General features: G+C 39.1%; 1 protein-coding gene across 1 annotated transcript; it reads right to left on the reverse strand.

Moving 5' to 3' along the window:
• Positions 1 to 454: 454 nt before the first annotated feature.
• On the reverse strand, positions 455 to 18121 carry fgf5 (fibroblast growth factor 5). Its single transcript, XM_044332278.1, has 3 exons — positions 16059 to 18121; positions 12376 to 12479; positions 455 to 3420 (listed from the first exon to the last, which is right to left on the reverse strand). Exons 1-3 carry the CDS (start codon positions 16267 to 16269, stop codon positions 3049 to 3051), a joined length of 687 nt encoding a protein of 228 aa, XP_044188213.1. The 5' UTR covers positions 16270 to 18121; the 3' UTR covers positions 455 to 3048.
• Between the last annotated feature and the right edge of the window lie 511 nt (positions 18122 to 18632).

Genomic DNA, 18632 nt, shown 5'->3' on the forward strand with positions numbered 1-18632 from the left:
ATATTTCTTTGGGATGTGTATGAGGACCGCACAACATAATGACAACACAGAAAATCATGAAAAACAAACAGCATCAAGATATCTACAGTTTATAAGGGCAAAGAAATACAGCGTGAAAGATGGTTCATTAGTTTGCTACAGTACATGTTTTGGCTGAACACTGTATGTCTACATAAAGACTAAAACACTGAGCAACACTTGGCCACAGTGACTCTATTCCGCTGTATTAACCTGAGTATTAACCTTATCATGAAAACATTTCACACTTTCAAGTTATTACTTATTTCACTTTGTAGTAGTGTTTGTTTGTTTGTTGTGTGGTTATTTTTTTTGTTCAGTTACCTGTTTGATAGTTTACATAATACATCAAAAACTTCTTAAAGGGGGCATATTATGCACATTTCCAGGTTCAAATTTTTATTTTGAGGGCTGATGAGAAAATGTTTACATGCGTTAATGTTCAAAAAATGTATAATTTCTCTGATACTGTCCATTGCTAAAATTAAAAATTGGTAGAAAATTATACCATGGGCAAAGGGAGATGTGATTAGATAAACATCCATACATTTTTTAATTGTTTTTAGCTTTGTAAGAAAAGAAATTTGAACATTTTCTCATTAAATACAGACCTTGTAGCAAAAAACATGGAGCTTATATCTCATTATTGTCCATCTCTTTGTATATTTATAGGCAGATTTGGTTCCAGATGAAGATTAAGCATTTTTGAATCTATTAAAATATGTTTTCACCGTAACATATTTAGATTTAGCAGCATTGGTGTCGAGTGATTTCTGGTTGCTTGTTTTATTCATGACTTTGTACTATTTGCAAACCATATTCCTAACAATTTAATGGGAATACAGTGTGTACAGATGTTTTTGTACTTGCACTTTGTTGTTTTATGCTTATTAATATGACACGAATATTTGAGATGGTCATCTCAGTTGTCAGAATATATAGAACATACATTGTGACATAATGTATTTGGAGCATTTTAAATTGGTTAATATTCAGGTTCTGACAGAGGAATAAGGCCAAAGTAAAGTTGTGGCACAATGTCGATCGTTCATTTGATTTTTCCCTGTACGGTTTTGCAAAATGTACCCCAAGCTCAAGTATTTCAAACCATTAAATTAAAGACAGCATTGAATTTATAGTTCAGGCTCTTGGGTAAGTCAAGCTGTGTTCTTCACAGCCAAACCCTGCCTTCCTCCCCAGAGATCTCTGTATTTTCCTACACGGCCATTCCACGGCTGTTTGCCATCTGATACACCTACAGCTTGAACCTTCCCCAAAACACGGGTCCGCTCTTTCTTGGCATCTTTATCCCTGCGGTGACGGCGGTGTGCGCTCCTCCTGGGTGGAATGCTGTGAGGTCGTGACTCTGGATTTTTCGGGGGGACAGCCGGTGGCTAAAATGATAGTTTTGATGGACAGTTTTCTCCTTGATCCCTCACAGCTGTCTGGGAGGAGGAGGGGGGGGGGGGTCTCTCTCCAGAGAGCCAGTCCTCGTTTTCATGTTGATTATCACAAATCTGGTGTTAGGGAAAGGGACAGTTGGTCGGTTCTTATGTTTAGGCAGGAGACATGTTTAAAGCAATTTCCAAGCAGCCAGGTTTGAGTGTCTCCAAAGTGGCTGTGAAATATGTCTCACAGTCAAATTTATCACATCATTTATAGTTTAAACATCAGGGAGAGCAGACATGTTATAACAGTTATATTTTACTGTTGGAAGCTGAAATCCACAACTTTTTTTTTGGTTCAATATCCTATTTTTTTTACCACCTATATGGTACATGGTGGAGTGTACTGCTGATGTGTTGTCCTGAACCCCATTGCTCTGAGTTCAAACTCACTAAAATTAAAGTTTGCGATAATTATTTTTCATTTTTAACTTCCCTCCTCATTTTAGATGTATCAAATAAATGTATTGTAGCTATTGTTTAAATCATCTCATTCAGCTTTAAACTTGTTTATTGGTTGTTTGCTATAAAACACATTTTGAAATAAAATCTATTAATAAATTCTGTTCAAATTAGAGTTGTACCATACAACAAAACAAACTCTGAAATAACTTTTGTATGTTAAAATCTGCCCCGTTCTGTTCTATCTGGTGTGTCACTTTAGGGATTGTACAAAAGGTACTGGGGTGGGGAGGGAGGGGGGGTTGGAACTGCTAAATCTAAAGAACAAGTGGGATCCATTGTTAGTAAAGAAAATATCCATTCTTTGCTAGAAATAATGTTCAATGAATAATAATTATAAAGATCTGCTGGTCCTGTGTTAGCTATTAGTAGATAGTGATGAGGAGCATAAAGCTGCGATACAGAGATTGTTGTTTTGTGCTTATGAGAAAACACATTATGTTTTTTTTGTTCTTTTTTTTAACAATAAATCTCAGTGTGGAAACAAACTTTAAATCTAGGGTAAAAGAAAGACTCCCCTGCTCACCAAAAAATTCAGACTACCTTAAAATATAATATAAATACTTAACTCTCACTTTTTCTGGACCCCCTAATAATGTTGGTACAGTCTCTTAGCAAACAAACAAAAAAAAAATAGAGGATGTTACCTGGTTGATTGAGGACATTTTCAGTCAGCTAGCTGGATAGCAAAACATGGATAACTCTTCTACTGTATCGTTGTTGTATAATCAAAAACTCTTTTCAGTATCTGACCGACAACATGCAGGAAGTTATGGATTTCAGCTTTAACAGCATCTCATTATAGCATACATACAGCATCTCAGAGATTTTTTAATCAAACTGGGTCTCTGCTGAAGTTCACCATGTACATGGATGACAACATAAAATGAAGCATCATCAGTTCAAGTGGAAAAGACAACTTCTAACCATGATCATAGCTTCAACAAAGAAAAGCTCCGTAGTTGGGTCTGGCAGCCCTTTGAGGTTTTTCACAAAAGTCATAGATACCCGGAATGCTTTGAAGGTGATAAATGACCTGTCTGTTCTTTGGGCAGGTCAGTTACTTATATGTGCAACGTCTATGAACCACGTATCCCCCACATAGAGCCAAACTCTGTGACATCTACCCAAACCGGTACTTGGGCCAGTACTTGACTTGTGTACGTCTCGGCACTGTGCCCGCATGGACGTTAGCTTTCACCAGGGGAGGTTTGGGAGGCGGCGGCGGCGGGGTTTTCCGCCTCTCTTTGCTCCTGTCTGTGATGGTGAAGCCGCGCTCACCCTTGTCGTGCAGGCTGACCCTGGGCAAAAAGTGGGTGGAGACATGCTGAGATTTGACCCGCGGGCTGGAGCCCATCTTAGCTTTCCCTCTCTTGTTGAGGGCCACGAACCACTCGCGACCAGTCCTGTGGTTCCTGTGGATTACTGAGGCGTAGGTGTTGTAGCTGTTCTCCTGGAAACGCTCCCTGAACTTACAGTCATCTGTAAACAATTCCTAGAAAAGAAGGAAGGAAAGTGTTACTTCTTGCCTGTTTTTCACTTGCCAATTAATCTGATGGTACTTAACTAGAAAACTGTGGTTCATTGTAGTTCAAGACTATTTTTGATTAATTTTGATTAATTACTGCATTGTCTAATCTGGTTGAATCGAACTGGTTCTTTTCCCCCCTGGTTCTGGTTTGTGTGCTTTGCATGCTGGGATGCAGAAATCAGCTAGCAGCTAACTAGAGAATTAATCAAAGTCAGACTCGGACTAGCAACGAAGTATGTTGCCTTCATGATATTTGGGAAGATTTCTTCAAGACTTTCTTCCTGTATTTATGTTCTCGCTCCAGCTCACCCACTGATTCAGACCAGAGCAAATGAACTGTAGGTATAAAAATGCACAAAGTAATGAGTTCTTAGTACATGATAGTGGATCTGTCCACATGTAAACAACGCTTGGCATTGCGAACATGTGGGAAGTCTGTTTGCATGCAACCATGTAACCTAACCCTGTGTTTCTCTTGTTAGCTGCTCCTTAGATAATTGCCATCAAGTCATGGAAAGAAAAAGTAATGGTCCTTATTCCTTTACAAGGAAGCGCTCATCAACAAGCATCTGGAACCTGACCTCCGCCAGAGTCTCCCCACTGATGCAATTTTATTTTCTTGTTAAGACTGATCTGACATGAGTGCACACACGTTCATTGCTACTGTGAGAAACTTTCTGTGATGTTACAGTAGGTCTGCTGTTTTTACGCACAGATCACCGAGGGATCAGTTTGTCATTTGTTTCTCTTTAAACCTGTCCACTAGTTTTCAACAGAAAAAAGTTGTGAACTCAACATGACATACCATCACCTTTTAAGTTGGTATGTTGAGCTTGTTAGCAAACAGTTGTGTATTTCCACATCCAGCAGTTATGGAGCAACATTATCATTCAGCGGGAGCTGTGTTTCTGTCCATGTGGTGAATGCAAGTCCAATATTTGCTCTGTTTTTGCTCTCTACCGACTCCTGAGGGAAATATCTGGCTCTTTAGCTGCTAAATGCTTCACTATGTTCACCAGTTAGTCTACAGCTAACTGTGTCTGTTTGCCATTTGGTGCTGAGCAGGTAGTGTACAGTGGCTTTTTAGAGTTTTTTCTCTGAAAAACAGCTGCCTGCATGGATGAAAACAACACTATGAGAGAACTGAGAGTGAACCAAGACAGTAGAGTTGCAGCCGGACAGTTAAACAATGAGCTGAAACTTGCTATAAAGCTCCGTTAAGCCGAGGGGAGCTGCAGAGGCACTGATTATTCTCTGCAGGTTGATCCCTACAGACATTACACACTGTCGTTTCATACATTATGAGAACAAAATGAGAACTGATATTAGACCTATTGTGTAATCTATAAGATTGAAGCAGAAAACATAAATTTAAAAAAAAAAATTAATTTCCAATGACACAGGGCTGAATCATACTTGTGTGTAATACCACCATTACAACGGCATTCAGAGTGGGGAAAATGTTGAATGCTTGCCCCTATCAACCTGTAATTGCTTGCTGCACAGCTCCTTTGCAGTTTGCAGAACAAAATATCTGATTGGGTTAGCTCTTGTAAAACTGAGATATCTCCAAAATGACTGAGGAGACTTAACTTTCATCTTGTGGTCAGGTTTCAAAGTCATCTAAATGACTTTTCTTATCCCAGTGATGCTTTGACTGAAAGCAGCAGCGCCTCCTTTGTACTGGCTCAAACCTCATTATGGCCGATGTATTAACTTCATCAAGAACTACTGCCTGAATCACCCAGGCTGTTGTTCCTCAGATCAATTTATTTCTTACAACATATCTGCATTTCACAGAATTGTGCATCAGTTGCTGTCAGTAAAGACAGTTCATTGAACATATGTGACATGTTCAATAGATCTACTTCAGATGTTTTGAGATATTTATCACACATGTGTTGCTATCAAAATGATTTAGCATATTTGATGTTTCTATTTCCAGAGTCATGACATCATGTTAGATGACTTGGGTTGAACAGTGTTGACAGTTTTCCCACTACTCCTTGGCCAATGCTGCTATAATTTACTGAGAAACCAAAAATATCTCAAACAGGAGATGATATCGAAGGCTTTTTCTGGCTTCTCATGTGCGGAGGCAATGCCAATTGTGCAAGCTATATGAGCAGTAAGAACATGTCTTCAAGTAGTCTGTTTAAAGTACAATTTTGAGATTCTTCAACTTTATGTAAGTATTTCCATTTTACAACACTTAACTTCTTCACATACTTCACATACTTCTGCTCTATTAGTATTTACTAGATGTATTTGACATCTGTAGAGACTAATTACTTTGCATTAGGTTTTAGATAAAAAATATGATCATCTTATAGAACATTTTGTTATAGTTTAAACAAAGAGCGTATGAAGTAGTTAGAATGACCTCCACTTTGACCTGCTTCAATATTAAACTGCTGCTTCTATTCTAATCCATCAATTACAGTAATCTGAAGGATCTGAATACTTCCTCCACCGCTGCTGGTCTAACATGACTGTAATTGTTTGACAAGCAGACAACACCTGAAATGCTGCCAAAAACTTTCTGGGTGGAACTTCTGAGTTTTTGTTAAAACAAACTGTAATTAGACAGTATTAGACTGTAATTACTCGATTGTTAAACTGAAACAAAGTCGCATACCAAACCAAAAATCATGCAGAAAACATTGTTGTTCTTTGCACCATTACACCCTTACTTACACTGTAAAGGTAATATTTCCCTATAACTCACATTCTGCTTCACCATATCTAATGGTCAGAATCTGGGATATTCATTGAATGTTCCCCTGTTTTGTACCTAAAAATATCTGGGGTGGGAAACTCTGACATGTACCCAGGGATGCCTGCTTTCTTGCTGCAGTAGGACTTCCTTGTATAACCGCCTGCCATTCTGAAATAAAACAAACTGTTCTGCTTTGCTGAGGAGTGCAGCATAGCAGAAAATGATGTCATTACAGCGTTTGGTAAACATGCCAGTCACAAGAGAGCACGCCGCGGCCGCAGCAGAACATTTAAGTTATTCAAAGTGACCGACAGTTCCTTTTGGCTGTTGTCTTTAAAGATGATTAGAAAATTGTACAGAACACCAGAGTTACTGCTATGGGTGGATTGCAATTATTTAACAGAACGCTACATTTAAGCAACATACCAGCTCTGGTACCAGTCAGGGAATTACACATTTGGAAACAAATCCATTGGAGCATGTATGAATGTGCTCTCACAAACAGGGACATATGCACACACACACACACAAGCATGCATACCAGGAAGAAGCTTTAGCCCCTGCAGTGTTTCATAGGATTTAATGGTTGCAGCCAGATTCCAGAGATCTTATTGTTAAAATCATAATGCTTGTACAGCTGTTTAACCTGGCTCTTGCCCTGCTGGATTGGTCACACTCTTTTAAAAGGACCTTTCCCATGATCCTCAGGGTATTGAGGGCAGAGGTGGAAAGTTACTGATGACTAACTTTTACTTTTCCTCTACCCAAATAATATTTCTTCACAAATGTCTCCTGTTGGTTCTCACCACCATACAGACCCAGTGCTTTATTAATTCAAATTCTCATTAAATCTGAGATTAAAAACTGAACTAAGACTACACTCTGACTCCACTCTAATATGAAACAAGCTTTAGGGACAAGGTTTGTAACTGACTAAAAAGACTTGACACCAAGTAATGACATTTAATCCTAATGCAGTTAGTCAGTCAGTTTTTATATTCACTTTTCTCAACAATCAGGTAGCTCTTTCCAGGGAAACACTCTCTGAATGCAAAATGATGCTTCTTATTTTGAACAGCCATGCTAACAGCTGTGTGAGCCTGTACTTACAGGCACAGTGGGCCCAGTATTTTTATTTGTATCTGTATTTATTGAGGCAGCAAAATTATTTGTATTTGTATTCGAATTAAAGTGGAAAGAGGCCTAAAAATACAGTTTTTTTGTTTTTATTACGCCTTTAATTTTAGAAAATTAAAGTGTCTGGTGCTCCAGGAGTGATGTTCATATTAGGAAATGTGCGTCATGCAGCAGGTAGATGTGACTCCCCTCGTTGAGACCTGCTGATAGACGTAACAGTGCAGAGGAGAGAGACTGAGATAGAGATGTAGCCGACCTGCATGCTGGTATTTGACTTTTTTTTTTTTCTTCCCAAAAACAAATAATTTTTAAAATATTTGTATGAAGCAAATATTCATAAGAAACCCACTATTTGTGCTTTGCCGAATAACATGTTTGTATTCGGGCAAACCCCTAGTATGTTCATGTTCATACACTGTAACAGTCAAAAGCTTTGGACACAATTTCTCATTCAAGGGAATGGGAAGGTGTGTCAAAGCTTTTGATTTTACCATAATCACCATCTTAGTTTAGCATCTTGTCATGCTATCATTTGCTAATTAGCACTAAAAACAAGGTGCAGATGAGGCTGAGGGGTGCAGATGAGGCTGAGGGGAATATCTAGTTTTGCAAGTATTTGGTCATAAACCAAAGCTTTTGACAAATAAAAAGTTTGACCTGATGATAGCACTAGATGGAAAGTCAGGGATCACCAAAGTTATTAAAATTCATCCTGTGTGGGACACAAATGTCTAAAGTACTAAAGTTCACTGCAAACTATCCAGCATTTGTAGAGACATATCACTCAAAATCAAAAGAGTCAACCTGCTGATGGCACTATAGGAAAAGTCACACATTGTCATACATATGCAATACACATACAATGTCTGCACATAACTTTGTGCCAGTCCATCTAATAGATGATGAGATATTCAACTGCATATTTAAAGAGGAAACTTTGACCTACCGGTGGCATTAGGGTTAGGTAGTTGGGAAACACTTGATCTGACATAAATAAGTGTTTTCAGTGGCTGAGACAGAATTCAAAAAATGTCAGAAATCAAAAACATGAAGTTATTCATGTTTTGTACATTTTTCTAATAAAATACTTAATGGTATATCAGCATTTTTGGCAGAAATATGCTCTTGTTTTAGTTCTCTTCCATGTATTTCTGCCTTTCTCTCTCTCTCCCTCTCCCTTGATCGCTCACTGTTTGCTCTACAAATGCAGATGACCCTTTCACCTCTCAAAAGATTATGTTTGTGATGGCTTGCAGAGAAGGTCATGTGGCGTAATGTGCATCTGTCTCCTCGCTTATTATTCAGCCAATAAATTGCCTCTGTGAAAACATCTAAATATTAAATATGACAGACGATGCAACAAGATAAGGTTCAGGGTGTCACCTGACACCATGACATGAGGCCCGAGTCTGTCTGTGGCCCCCCAGGTTTACATCCACCCCAAATCATCAAGGCAGTTAAATAGCTCAGTGCAGCTGTAGCCACAGATTGGAGTTTTACTTATACAAATATTTCTGAGGCAGAGCTGCTGCAGAAAAATAAGCTCCAACTGCAACAGTTGGAGCCAGAGAACAAGCACCCGATTTGACTGTTATCGTCCTATTGAATAGGCGTTATCATCACACATCTGCTCCAAATATATGGGCTATTAGGGGCCTACTAAACCTGATAGTAGGTTCAGGAGGCTGTTATCACCCATTTATTTCAATAAGCCAATGTTGGTGGAGCCCAGCAGGCGCAGAGGGCCTCTTATCAGGCATGTGCTGTCACATGACAAACAAAAAAAATGTCTGTTTTATTCTCAATGGAAAATGCAGTATTTTAAGACAGTTTCGGCATTCAGCTGTTTGATGTTCTTTCAATAAAAGAACATGCCCCAGGGATGAACTGAATTTGAAATCCAGAATTTGAAGCTTTGTGATTGGCTGACTGGAGGACCTGCCAGTAAAGTATTTTCCTAACTGTCACTGTGTTAACTCAACAATACAATACGGTTAATGTTAACTCCATCAGAACATCATCAAACAGTTACATAAAATAACATAAACAACATCGCAGCTCAGATACACAATAAATCAACATGCAACTACATGGTTTCAGCTATATCAGTGTCCATAGTCACCACCATAGCAATGATAAAATCCTCGTACTAACTGACAAACTAAACATTGCATATATTCACTTAACAAAGATTATGAAAATAAAAAAAATGCACATTTCTCGCTAGAAATGTTATCAAAACACATTTTAATGCAGAAACTATCTCAAAATATTGCATTTTCCATTGAGAAAAATTTTGTTTTCACAGACAGAAACTTGAAATAAATGGGTGATAACGGCCTCCTGAACCTACTAGTAGGTTGTAGGCCCCTTCTAGCCTGTATATTTGGGACAGATGTGTGATGATAACACCTATTCAATAGGCTGATAAAAGTCAAATCAGGTGCACCAAGTCTCTCAGAGTGCAGGGGTTAGTATTCAGGGAAAGATGTTCTTCCTATCGGGACCATGAATGTACATTATATTTTGATGTTTTGATTTTATTTCATATGTAAAAATTTCGGCCTGATGTCGATGCTAAAAGGGAAAACATCATGATTCATCCGCCGGGGACAGTGGTGCATAATAACAACAAATTCCATGGAAATCTGTCTATTAGTTTAGAGATTCTTTGTCATGGGGCAAAGTGCTCATCCAAGGGGAAAGGTCAGGCAGTAACCAAAATCATTAGGAACTCTTTTATCTGGGGGCCAGGTATATCTATGAGAAGTTTAATCACAATTCAGCCAGGAGTTGTGACAACATCTTGCTTTGGAGCAACGTTGTCAAGCCACATTTAATGGATCTGGTATTTAAATCTTAACTGTGCAATAATACAACCGTCTCCCATCTCTACCATCCATCCCATTTGACGTGAACACGACATTCACTTACTAAATCAGAGAAACTGTTTGACCTTTTACTCAAGCAGTGAGATTTTTTTTCTGCCTCTAGAACAGCTCTGCCATATTTTGATAGTTTGGAACAGGAGATGGCGGCAGATGAGACTGGATTGCAGACATGTTGGACCACAAGAACGAAAGTCCCACTGAGTCAGACCATGGCTATGCATGACAAACTTCCAGCAGAACAAAAAATGATCAGGTCTTTATTTTGTGGCGGTACCCTGCAGAGTGTTGTTTTGCTCCATGCCTGCGCTGTTTCACTTCATATTTAAATCTTGTTTGGAACGTGCTTTGACCCCGAGGAAGTCTGTAATTTTCTTATAAGCTGGAATGACAACTGAATATATATATATATATCTGCTGGTAGAGAGCTCAGAGTTCACATTAGTGCATTTCTAACAAGCAGTGGCTAAGAATGCACTTTGATAGAAGATGCCACACCACTCCCCGCTGACAGGGTTTCATGAAACAATACTAGGAGCTGAGGGGGCATAAATCGCTGTCGCTCAGCAGGCACACCAGCAGCAGCTCACAGCCTCACAGACGCTCCGGCTCTCTGATTGTTGCTTGCCTGACTGATTGTTTACTCAACATATTGATTTTCACTTTGTGGCTCACTCTTCTGTATATTATCAGCCATCCCAGACAGGACTTAGTCTGCTCTTCCCATTAACACATGCTAATAGGGAGCTGCTTCTATCTCTACGCCTGCCAAGGCTCCCACAGATGACTTGTCAGTGGGGTTGGCTGCTGGCTGGCCGGCCGGCCCGCTGACGGCAGCAAGGCCAAGCTGCTGTGGGAAGATTTGGGCTTACTGTGTGTTTGGGGGGATTTGAAAGTCTTCAAAACTGTGGCTAAAGATTACAGAAGTATGCCATGACATGCTGATGTCAGATTTAGGGATTTTGTCATGCAGCACAGATGCAAAGCTGTTCAAACTAATAAATAAAACAAATATAGCCACACTAGGCAAGGTTTTAATGGAGAAATACACTTGTTTCATGAGTTCAAATTGAGTTGGGCTGCAGCAGAGGAGAGAATAATAAGAAGCGGATTCACAGATTTTGGCCAAATTTAATTCAGGCGACGGGTATGAACCCTGGCTGGAAGTCTGCTCAGAAAGCAGTAAATGATATAAAACTTTGAGCTTGGAAGTTTATTGCTGACCCTATGTGCAATATAACCATGAAAAGCAGTTGAAAGCTCAGAACAGCTAGGAGATTAAATTAAACACAACAAGAAACTCTCTTCTGAACAGAGCAAACAAGCAAGTGTGTGGTGCGGAACACCTTTATCACCTTATTTCCACCACACAAAACCACAAAACAAACCTACTGAAAATGATTACCCAACTCAGCATCTCTGCAGAGATTGTTAGCCTCTTGTAGTTCATAATTTTGACTTTATGGTTCAGTCTTAGTGCTCTCATCAACCTCAATTCCAGCAGCAGCAGGCAGCTGTTTGCATCAAACAGGCACTGATAAACTCACTGTACACTACCTACCCAACACGAAACGACAGACAAAGTTAGACTAGCTTGCATCTAGCAGCTCATTTTTTTCAGGAGTTGGTGGAGACCAAACTAGAGCTAAAAAGAAAGTGAATATTGGACACAAACACAATCTTAGTGGGATGATAATGTGTGAGGAGGCAGTTGTTGCTAACATGTTAGCCATAACATGTTCATAAGGTGAAAATATGTCAGAATATGTGACCATCAGAGTTCTTCTGTCCTCAAATAGCCCCCCCCCAAAAAAATTAATGAATGCAACTATATCATAAATAACTAAAACCTGTGCTTCCAATTAGAAACATGCACAGTCGGACCCTCAACCTCAATTTCACTATGAGAGTGTAAACATTAGCAAGGTGCCAAGGTCCTTTTTATAGATCCAAACCCATCAGAGCTAGTTTAACATTTTAAGCTGTAAGAGTCGACAAACAACACTCAAATTAACACTTGTTCTATGCAAATAAATGTCCCCCTCAAGATAACATTCAGTAGCACTGCACAGATTGCTGTATGGATGTGTTCAGAGTGAATATAAAGAGTGCATAGCAACGTACAGAAACAGTTTGTGGAGCTCCAGGAGAAGCATGCGCATGTGGGATACTTACGGTGGCGTGGAGCCGTCCTCTTTTATTCATGGCCAGGAATCTGTTACTGTAGACCCCTTTGATGCCTATGACCCCCTGAGAAACCGCAAAGAGCTCCAGGACACCTGGGAGGACAAACAACATGCTCTGATGATTGATGGGCGACAGCATGTATTTTTACTCCCCTTGTCATTTTCTGTATCTCGTCGCTCCTCCGCCATCTGGGTAACAGAGGTGACATGACCTGTTCTTCTGCTGTCATGTCAACTCCACTTCAGCTGCACCTTTTTCCACAGTTTTATGTTTATTTTGTCCATTAATTTGTTTTCTTTTTCAGGTGAGTTTTAATTAAAGAATCAATGAGGAAATATAAATATCTTTATCAACCTCTACTGGCGACCAGAGGGAATTTCAACAATGAGAGACGGTGAGCATATTAGGAAAGACCAAATAGATACACACAGAACTAATAATAACTCTGCTATGTCTTTTGTATTTGTTTTTGTAGCTTCTCGGCTGAAATGATACTCTTAGCAACACCATCCGCCGTTAAGAATCTAAGTATGGTGGTTTCCTACTGTGTAGATTTTGTATTTTATCACATTTATCACTGTCACAATAAATGAAACTTACTGTAATTATGCTGTTATATATTTTGGGTGAAAACACAAATAATGCTGCAAGACTTGCTGGTCTGTATGGCATTGAAGAATAAGAAATGTATCTCCCACTGTCAGCAACTACAACCATTTTGCTCTTTAGCAAGGCACCTAAACAACAGACAACATAAGAAAGACTATTTAGTGACCAAATATGGAGGACTGCTTCACCAGTACAACCGAATCTCCTGCAAATTTAATTCATATGCAAATAATTTGCAATAGAGATTTACATCATAAATGGCCAAAGCAGGAAGTTGTGTGAGGTTCAGTGGAAACAGGAAAAAGTTGGAACAATAAAAGTGTGGGGTTGTTGCAGTGGAATGGCATATAAAATGTTTGAGTTCAACACCAGAGGCCTAATTTTGCATCTTTTTTCAAGTCACTGTTAAAGTTTTTTAAGATTTAATCAAATCCACAAACTTTCCGCAACCTTAAAATACCATTTAATCACCTAAACTATATTTCTTTGATCACACTTTAGTTGTGAGAAGCCAGTATTGTTGATACAGTATAACAGTGAAAACCATTGACAGCAATCATTTTGTATAAACATTGCATCTCTTATGTTGATAAAAGGGTGGTCTTGGTAGCAGTTCCTTTTTTTTTTTACCAAAACCTATTTTTCTTCAGATGCATATCAATGTAACTCTTAAGAGAAAATATTGTACATGGAGTAAAGCCTAAAATTAGATTAAACTTTAACTCTAAACTCTGTAGTACAGAATAATGGATCATACCACTGCGGGTTCTTCTGGATTCTCACGGAACAAAGAAACTGCCTACTGAAACCAGTGACACCACACTAGTTCATACAAGAAACTCAGGCATATTTTAGACTATTAAACAAATAATTAAATATGATAAAACCATAATTGAGCAATAAAATAAACAAAAGAAATGTACACAGAAAGTAAAGCTCCATCCAGACATTTTCCTGGTTGCAATACCTTCATCTGTCAAATAAATCCAAAACTGCAATAAGAGAACATTGTGAGTTTAACATGGTGTATTTATGAAACTGTAGACAGGAAGGAAGTTCTGAACAGATATCGCTTACGATTAATAAAATACTGATATTCACACAGTATTGGTAAATCAGTGTGACTGCTGTACAGCACCAAGGTCAGTCATATTTCCCAGAATGAATGAAAGTTTTAAAAAAAAAGAAATGCAACTTAAATAGAGGATCATTGTCTCTGCAGTTCCTGAACAGTGTTTTTACTATCTAAGATTATCTCCAGAGCAGTGATATGACATCTAACTTGTATCTAATGCAGTCTGATGGTAAAAAAAAAAAAAAAAAATCTTCATATTACAAATCTAAGAAATTCCAGTCTGCTGGTCGTCTCCAGTGCTGTCATGCAGGAGCCAAAGCCACATGGCTGTCGCCTTGAAATCCATGTAACCTGACAACTCTTCTAAAGGGGACCATGAAATGGAGGCACAAGTGCACTTTCACGGTGAGCTTCGACCGTTTCGTCAGCGGATGAGCGATGAGGGATCTGATGGTGCAGTAAAAAAACTAAAAATCTGATTTATGACTTTAGTCTTCTGGGGTAGATGACACATGACAAACCTCTGAATGCTGAACGATGGTGATGTCGCTTTGAGCATTTGAAATATAGAAAAATAGATGTTTTTTTAATAAAAAAGTTGACGGCAAAACTCCTGTTACTGGACTTACTTTGTTGTGTTTCTGTATGCAGCTGCAAACTGATAATAATCTAATATCATCTGAGCATGTGAAGCACTTAAGTGTTAATTTCTTATTTTTAAATAAATACATTTTCAAAGGGAGAAAAATAAATTTCAGTGAAATCTTGATCTTAGTCATCTGACTAATTTTAAGACATTGTCACATGTATAAAAATCTTAAAACTGATGTATTTGGATTTGATGCAAGTGCCCTAATGGCATTTTTCAGTCTTTCTTGTTAAGATATATTTGAATATCTCCACTTTTTTACTAGAGATAGACTGGTAAACTGGCTGATAAGAGGACAATATATTGCCCTGTGTTATCCAGTCACAGATATATTGTATCAGCTGATAAGTTACAAGAAACTGTAAAACAGAAATACAGTTTGAGGTCATTTAGAAATAATGTCTCCAAGTTTGTCCATCAGAAAGAGCTGCAACATGTCTACATATCACATTTTAAACATCCAAATTTAAGGGATTCCTATAAATATTTGTTTATGTGATGTGTTTAAGTTCAAAAAAATGAATATCATAATTTTAAAAACATTCAAATATTGATGTCAGCCTTAAAAATATCTGTCCGGCTTTAGTTCTTACATTAGTAGATCCTTGAGAAATACATAGTACAGCAGAAATCTGAGCTGATGTTTTTTAATTCCAGACATCATATATTTATTAAATCAACTGAAACAAGATTTATATATGAAAAACGAATGATTCCCCATGTAAATATGTTTATTTCGAGAATTATCTTGACTAGTTTCTCAATTTCCTCTTTATTTATTTAAGTGTGATGTCTTTCATTAAAAAAATAAGTTGATTTGTCATAGAAAACAATATTTCCACTAGTTTTGAGGCAAAGACAATTTGAAGATTCAATAACAGACTTTATAATCGTGGAAGTGTTTTTTTTATGGTGGATATTTTTTGCAGTGTTTGGAGTAGCGGTGTTGTGATGACAATCGTGCTGATTGGCAATCCAACACATCCTGGTGTCTCACTGCTGCACCTGTTACTTCCACAAATAGTCTACCTGCCAACATCCCGGAGAGGCACAAACAAGACTCGTCAACCAGATGGCCGCTGCTAAGATATTTCACAGGGTCAGCTAGCCTAAGTTTAGGTGCGCGGTCCTCACACTCTTCCTGTGTAAATGATTATTGTTATAACTTCCAGCGATGTCATTCAAAATAGATACAAGTGCAAACAGAAGGGATTCAATTTGGACAAATCCAAGTGCGCATTCTCAACGGGACGCACCGGATCCGTTCTGCGCGTCAGACGTGTATAATTTAGTAGTTGTGCTGCTCCATGTACCGTGAAACCGGAGTGAATGACTTACTCAGCTGGTTGGGCTCATGGCTGCCGTTGACTCTGCCGTCGGGATGAATCTGGAGATGGAAACCGATGCCAACCCTACAGTAGAGCCTGCAAGTCCTGCGTCCCGAACTGATCCCTTCCTCCAGAAGTTGGCGCTCCAAAGAGACGTGCTGTGCTCCGGCGGCGGCGAGAATCAAGTGAGCGAAGGTCAGAAGGTAAAGAGGAACATTCATTCTTCCACAAAGGAGACACTCGCTAGGCCACTTCTAGCATTTTGGTGTCGCTCCTGAGGTCTGGGCACCAGAAACCGTGCGCACACACGTGTGGAGTCCCTACATGCAGCGCTCCTGGGCATTACCCCGGCTGCAGTAGCTGGAGTTGTTCTGCTGGCACGGGGATATTTATAACGCCAATGATCTCACTACTCGATGCATGCCTGAGCTCTAAAGGACGCTCTTTCATCCAGATTTTGTCGCCGAGATGCCACTCCTGCTCAGCACCGATCCACAGCAGCGGGGCGTGAAGGAAACGCGACTGACACCGCACATTTTCCAAGGAAACGTCCGCGCCAGGACGCACTAAGCGCGGCATTTTACGCACAGAAAGACATTGTATTAACAGATCGAGGACGCGATTGATTCATCCACGACAGATCGTGAAAATGAGTCTTCTGATAGTGCTGATCTCCACATAAGAACAGTCGAAGGCAGGAGGAAGGACGGTGGCAGAGATCCTCAGGTGGCGCAGCGGAGTTTAAACTCACCGGACACTCAGACAGCCGTATTTATAGGCTTTAGTCCACCTTATCATCTGATACGTTCACTTGCTTACAGGAGAAACGTCTGTCAAGCTGCTTAATGTGTTCTGAGCTGTGAACAACAGCAGGGGGGGGGACAATGACCAGACTGCGAATTGATGCAGAAATCTATAGTAGAAGCAAATATATTCTCCACATATTTATTCCCACTTTCATTTTATTTTTTTCGAATTATCATTGCTCCCATAAAACTCTACCTCAGGCTTCCTGATGAGTTAACATATCCCCTAAAACCATCGAAATAACTATTAAGATGGCAGTTTTTGCAGGAGATGTATCAGCAACAGTCATGTGACCTGCCAAAGTGTCCTTGAGCAAGACACCAACGCACTCTAGTAGAAGTTCACCTGAACAGTAACACAAAGATGTCATTTAAAGGCAGGTTAACTGTTTAGTCCAGTCCTGATTCATGTCATTCAGTAGTTTAATGTTCGACATTATGTTGTGTATGTGTGTGTGAAGGATCAACTCTGACTCGGTGATGAAAATGTTTTTAAAAAATACTGATGTATTCTGCTAAAACTTCTCCCACAGCAGGTGAGAGGAGTGAGAAAGAAGAAAAATGTCATCACAGAGACCCAACAAAGACTTTCAAGTGGAGGGAAAAAGAAAGCACATTGCTCTGAATTGAGCAACTGCAGACAAATGAAAACAAGCAAACAAAAACATTAATGTAGTATGTCATTCTGGCAATATAAATACTACCATACAGCCAACCATAACTTGTGTGATGGTTGAACAGTGTTTGAACCCCCTCCCTCCCACACACACACACACACACACACACACACACACACACACACACACACACACACACATCCTTCCAGTGTGGGAATTGGGGGGCTGCTTTTGGCAGTTTCTGTGACTTTTTAAATCCGACAAACATGCCCACTTTATGCAACGATTTGCCAGATGTGTGGAGCAAGATTTGCATGGATTTGAATTTCTCTCTACAGCTCTCTTTTGTCAGTTTTCACACCACAATTTCCATCATAATTTCATGTGTACAACAGAGCGCACACTAAGAATGCATTCGAGGAGAGTCTCTCTGAAAATGTGTTGAATGATTACTGCTTTCCATAACTGCAGGGCTTTGAGTGTGACTGTTCAAAGCAGCCGAACAACGTGTGTGTGTGTAGAAACTAGTTTCAAGCACCGACTGACACCTTAAACAGAACACTGGTAGTGAAACGTCAAATTTTAATGTTTCATCTGAAGCAGTGTAATGACAAAATAAAAATAAAAAAATAGAAGTAAAGGAACAGTAAATTGAGAGATGTTTGTGTTTTTTTTTTCACTGGAAACTTGATCATTAAAAACAACAAAAAAGACAGTTAAGCATGATAAAGAATAAAATAATTCAGTACTTTGAGTATTTTCATTATTTCTAACTTTCATCTATTTTTTCTTCACCTGGCAGAAATGGGCTTCCATACGAAATGGATCAATCAACAAAAGAGAACATCATACTGTCTTAAGATTGATTTTTACCGTTATGTATGAATGTTTAACAAACAGTAAGGTCTGCCAGACCTTCGTCCATCGTCTCATCTTTTAGATGCCTTTTGGATAGTTTAACATACGTTTTGTTAATTTCTCTGTAAGACAAAAGACGATCTTCAATTCCTCAGAGTGATAATAACTTACCTTTTTCCTACTGTGAGCTAACATTCACCGCCACCGATGACCGTTGTTTGTTTTTAACTATAGTAACACACCAAACTAACCCATCAGGAGTTGGAAAGTGATGAGATCCAAATTAGAACTGGGAGTTTTATT

Source organism: Thunnus albacares, chromosome 2 (assembly GCF_914725855.1).
Source record: "Thunnus albacares chromosome 2, fThuAlb1.1, whole genome shotgun sequence".
In the NCBI taxonomy this organism is placed as follows: Eukaryota; Metazoa; Chordata; class Actinopteri; order Scombriformes; family Scombridae; genus Thunnus; species Thunnus albacares.

Bases quoted from the DNA above. Each gene is read 5' to 3' on its own strand.
- fgf5 (XM_044332278.1), bottom strand. From the start codon at position 16,269: ATGAATGTTCCTCTTTACCTTCTGACCTTCGCTCACTTGATTCTCGCC. The intron at 12,480-16,058 runs GTAAGTCATTCA...TTGTCCTCCCAG, and splicing joins CCATGAGCCCAACCAGCTGA to GTGTCCTGGAGCTCTTTGCG. The intron at 3,421-12,375 runs GTAAGTATCCCA...CTTCTTTTCTAG, and splicing joins GAGGACGGCTCCACGCCACC to GAATTGTTTACAGATGACTG.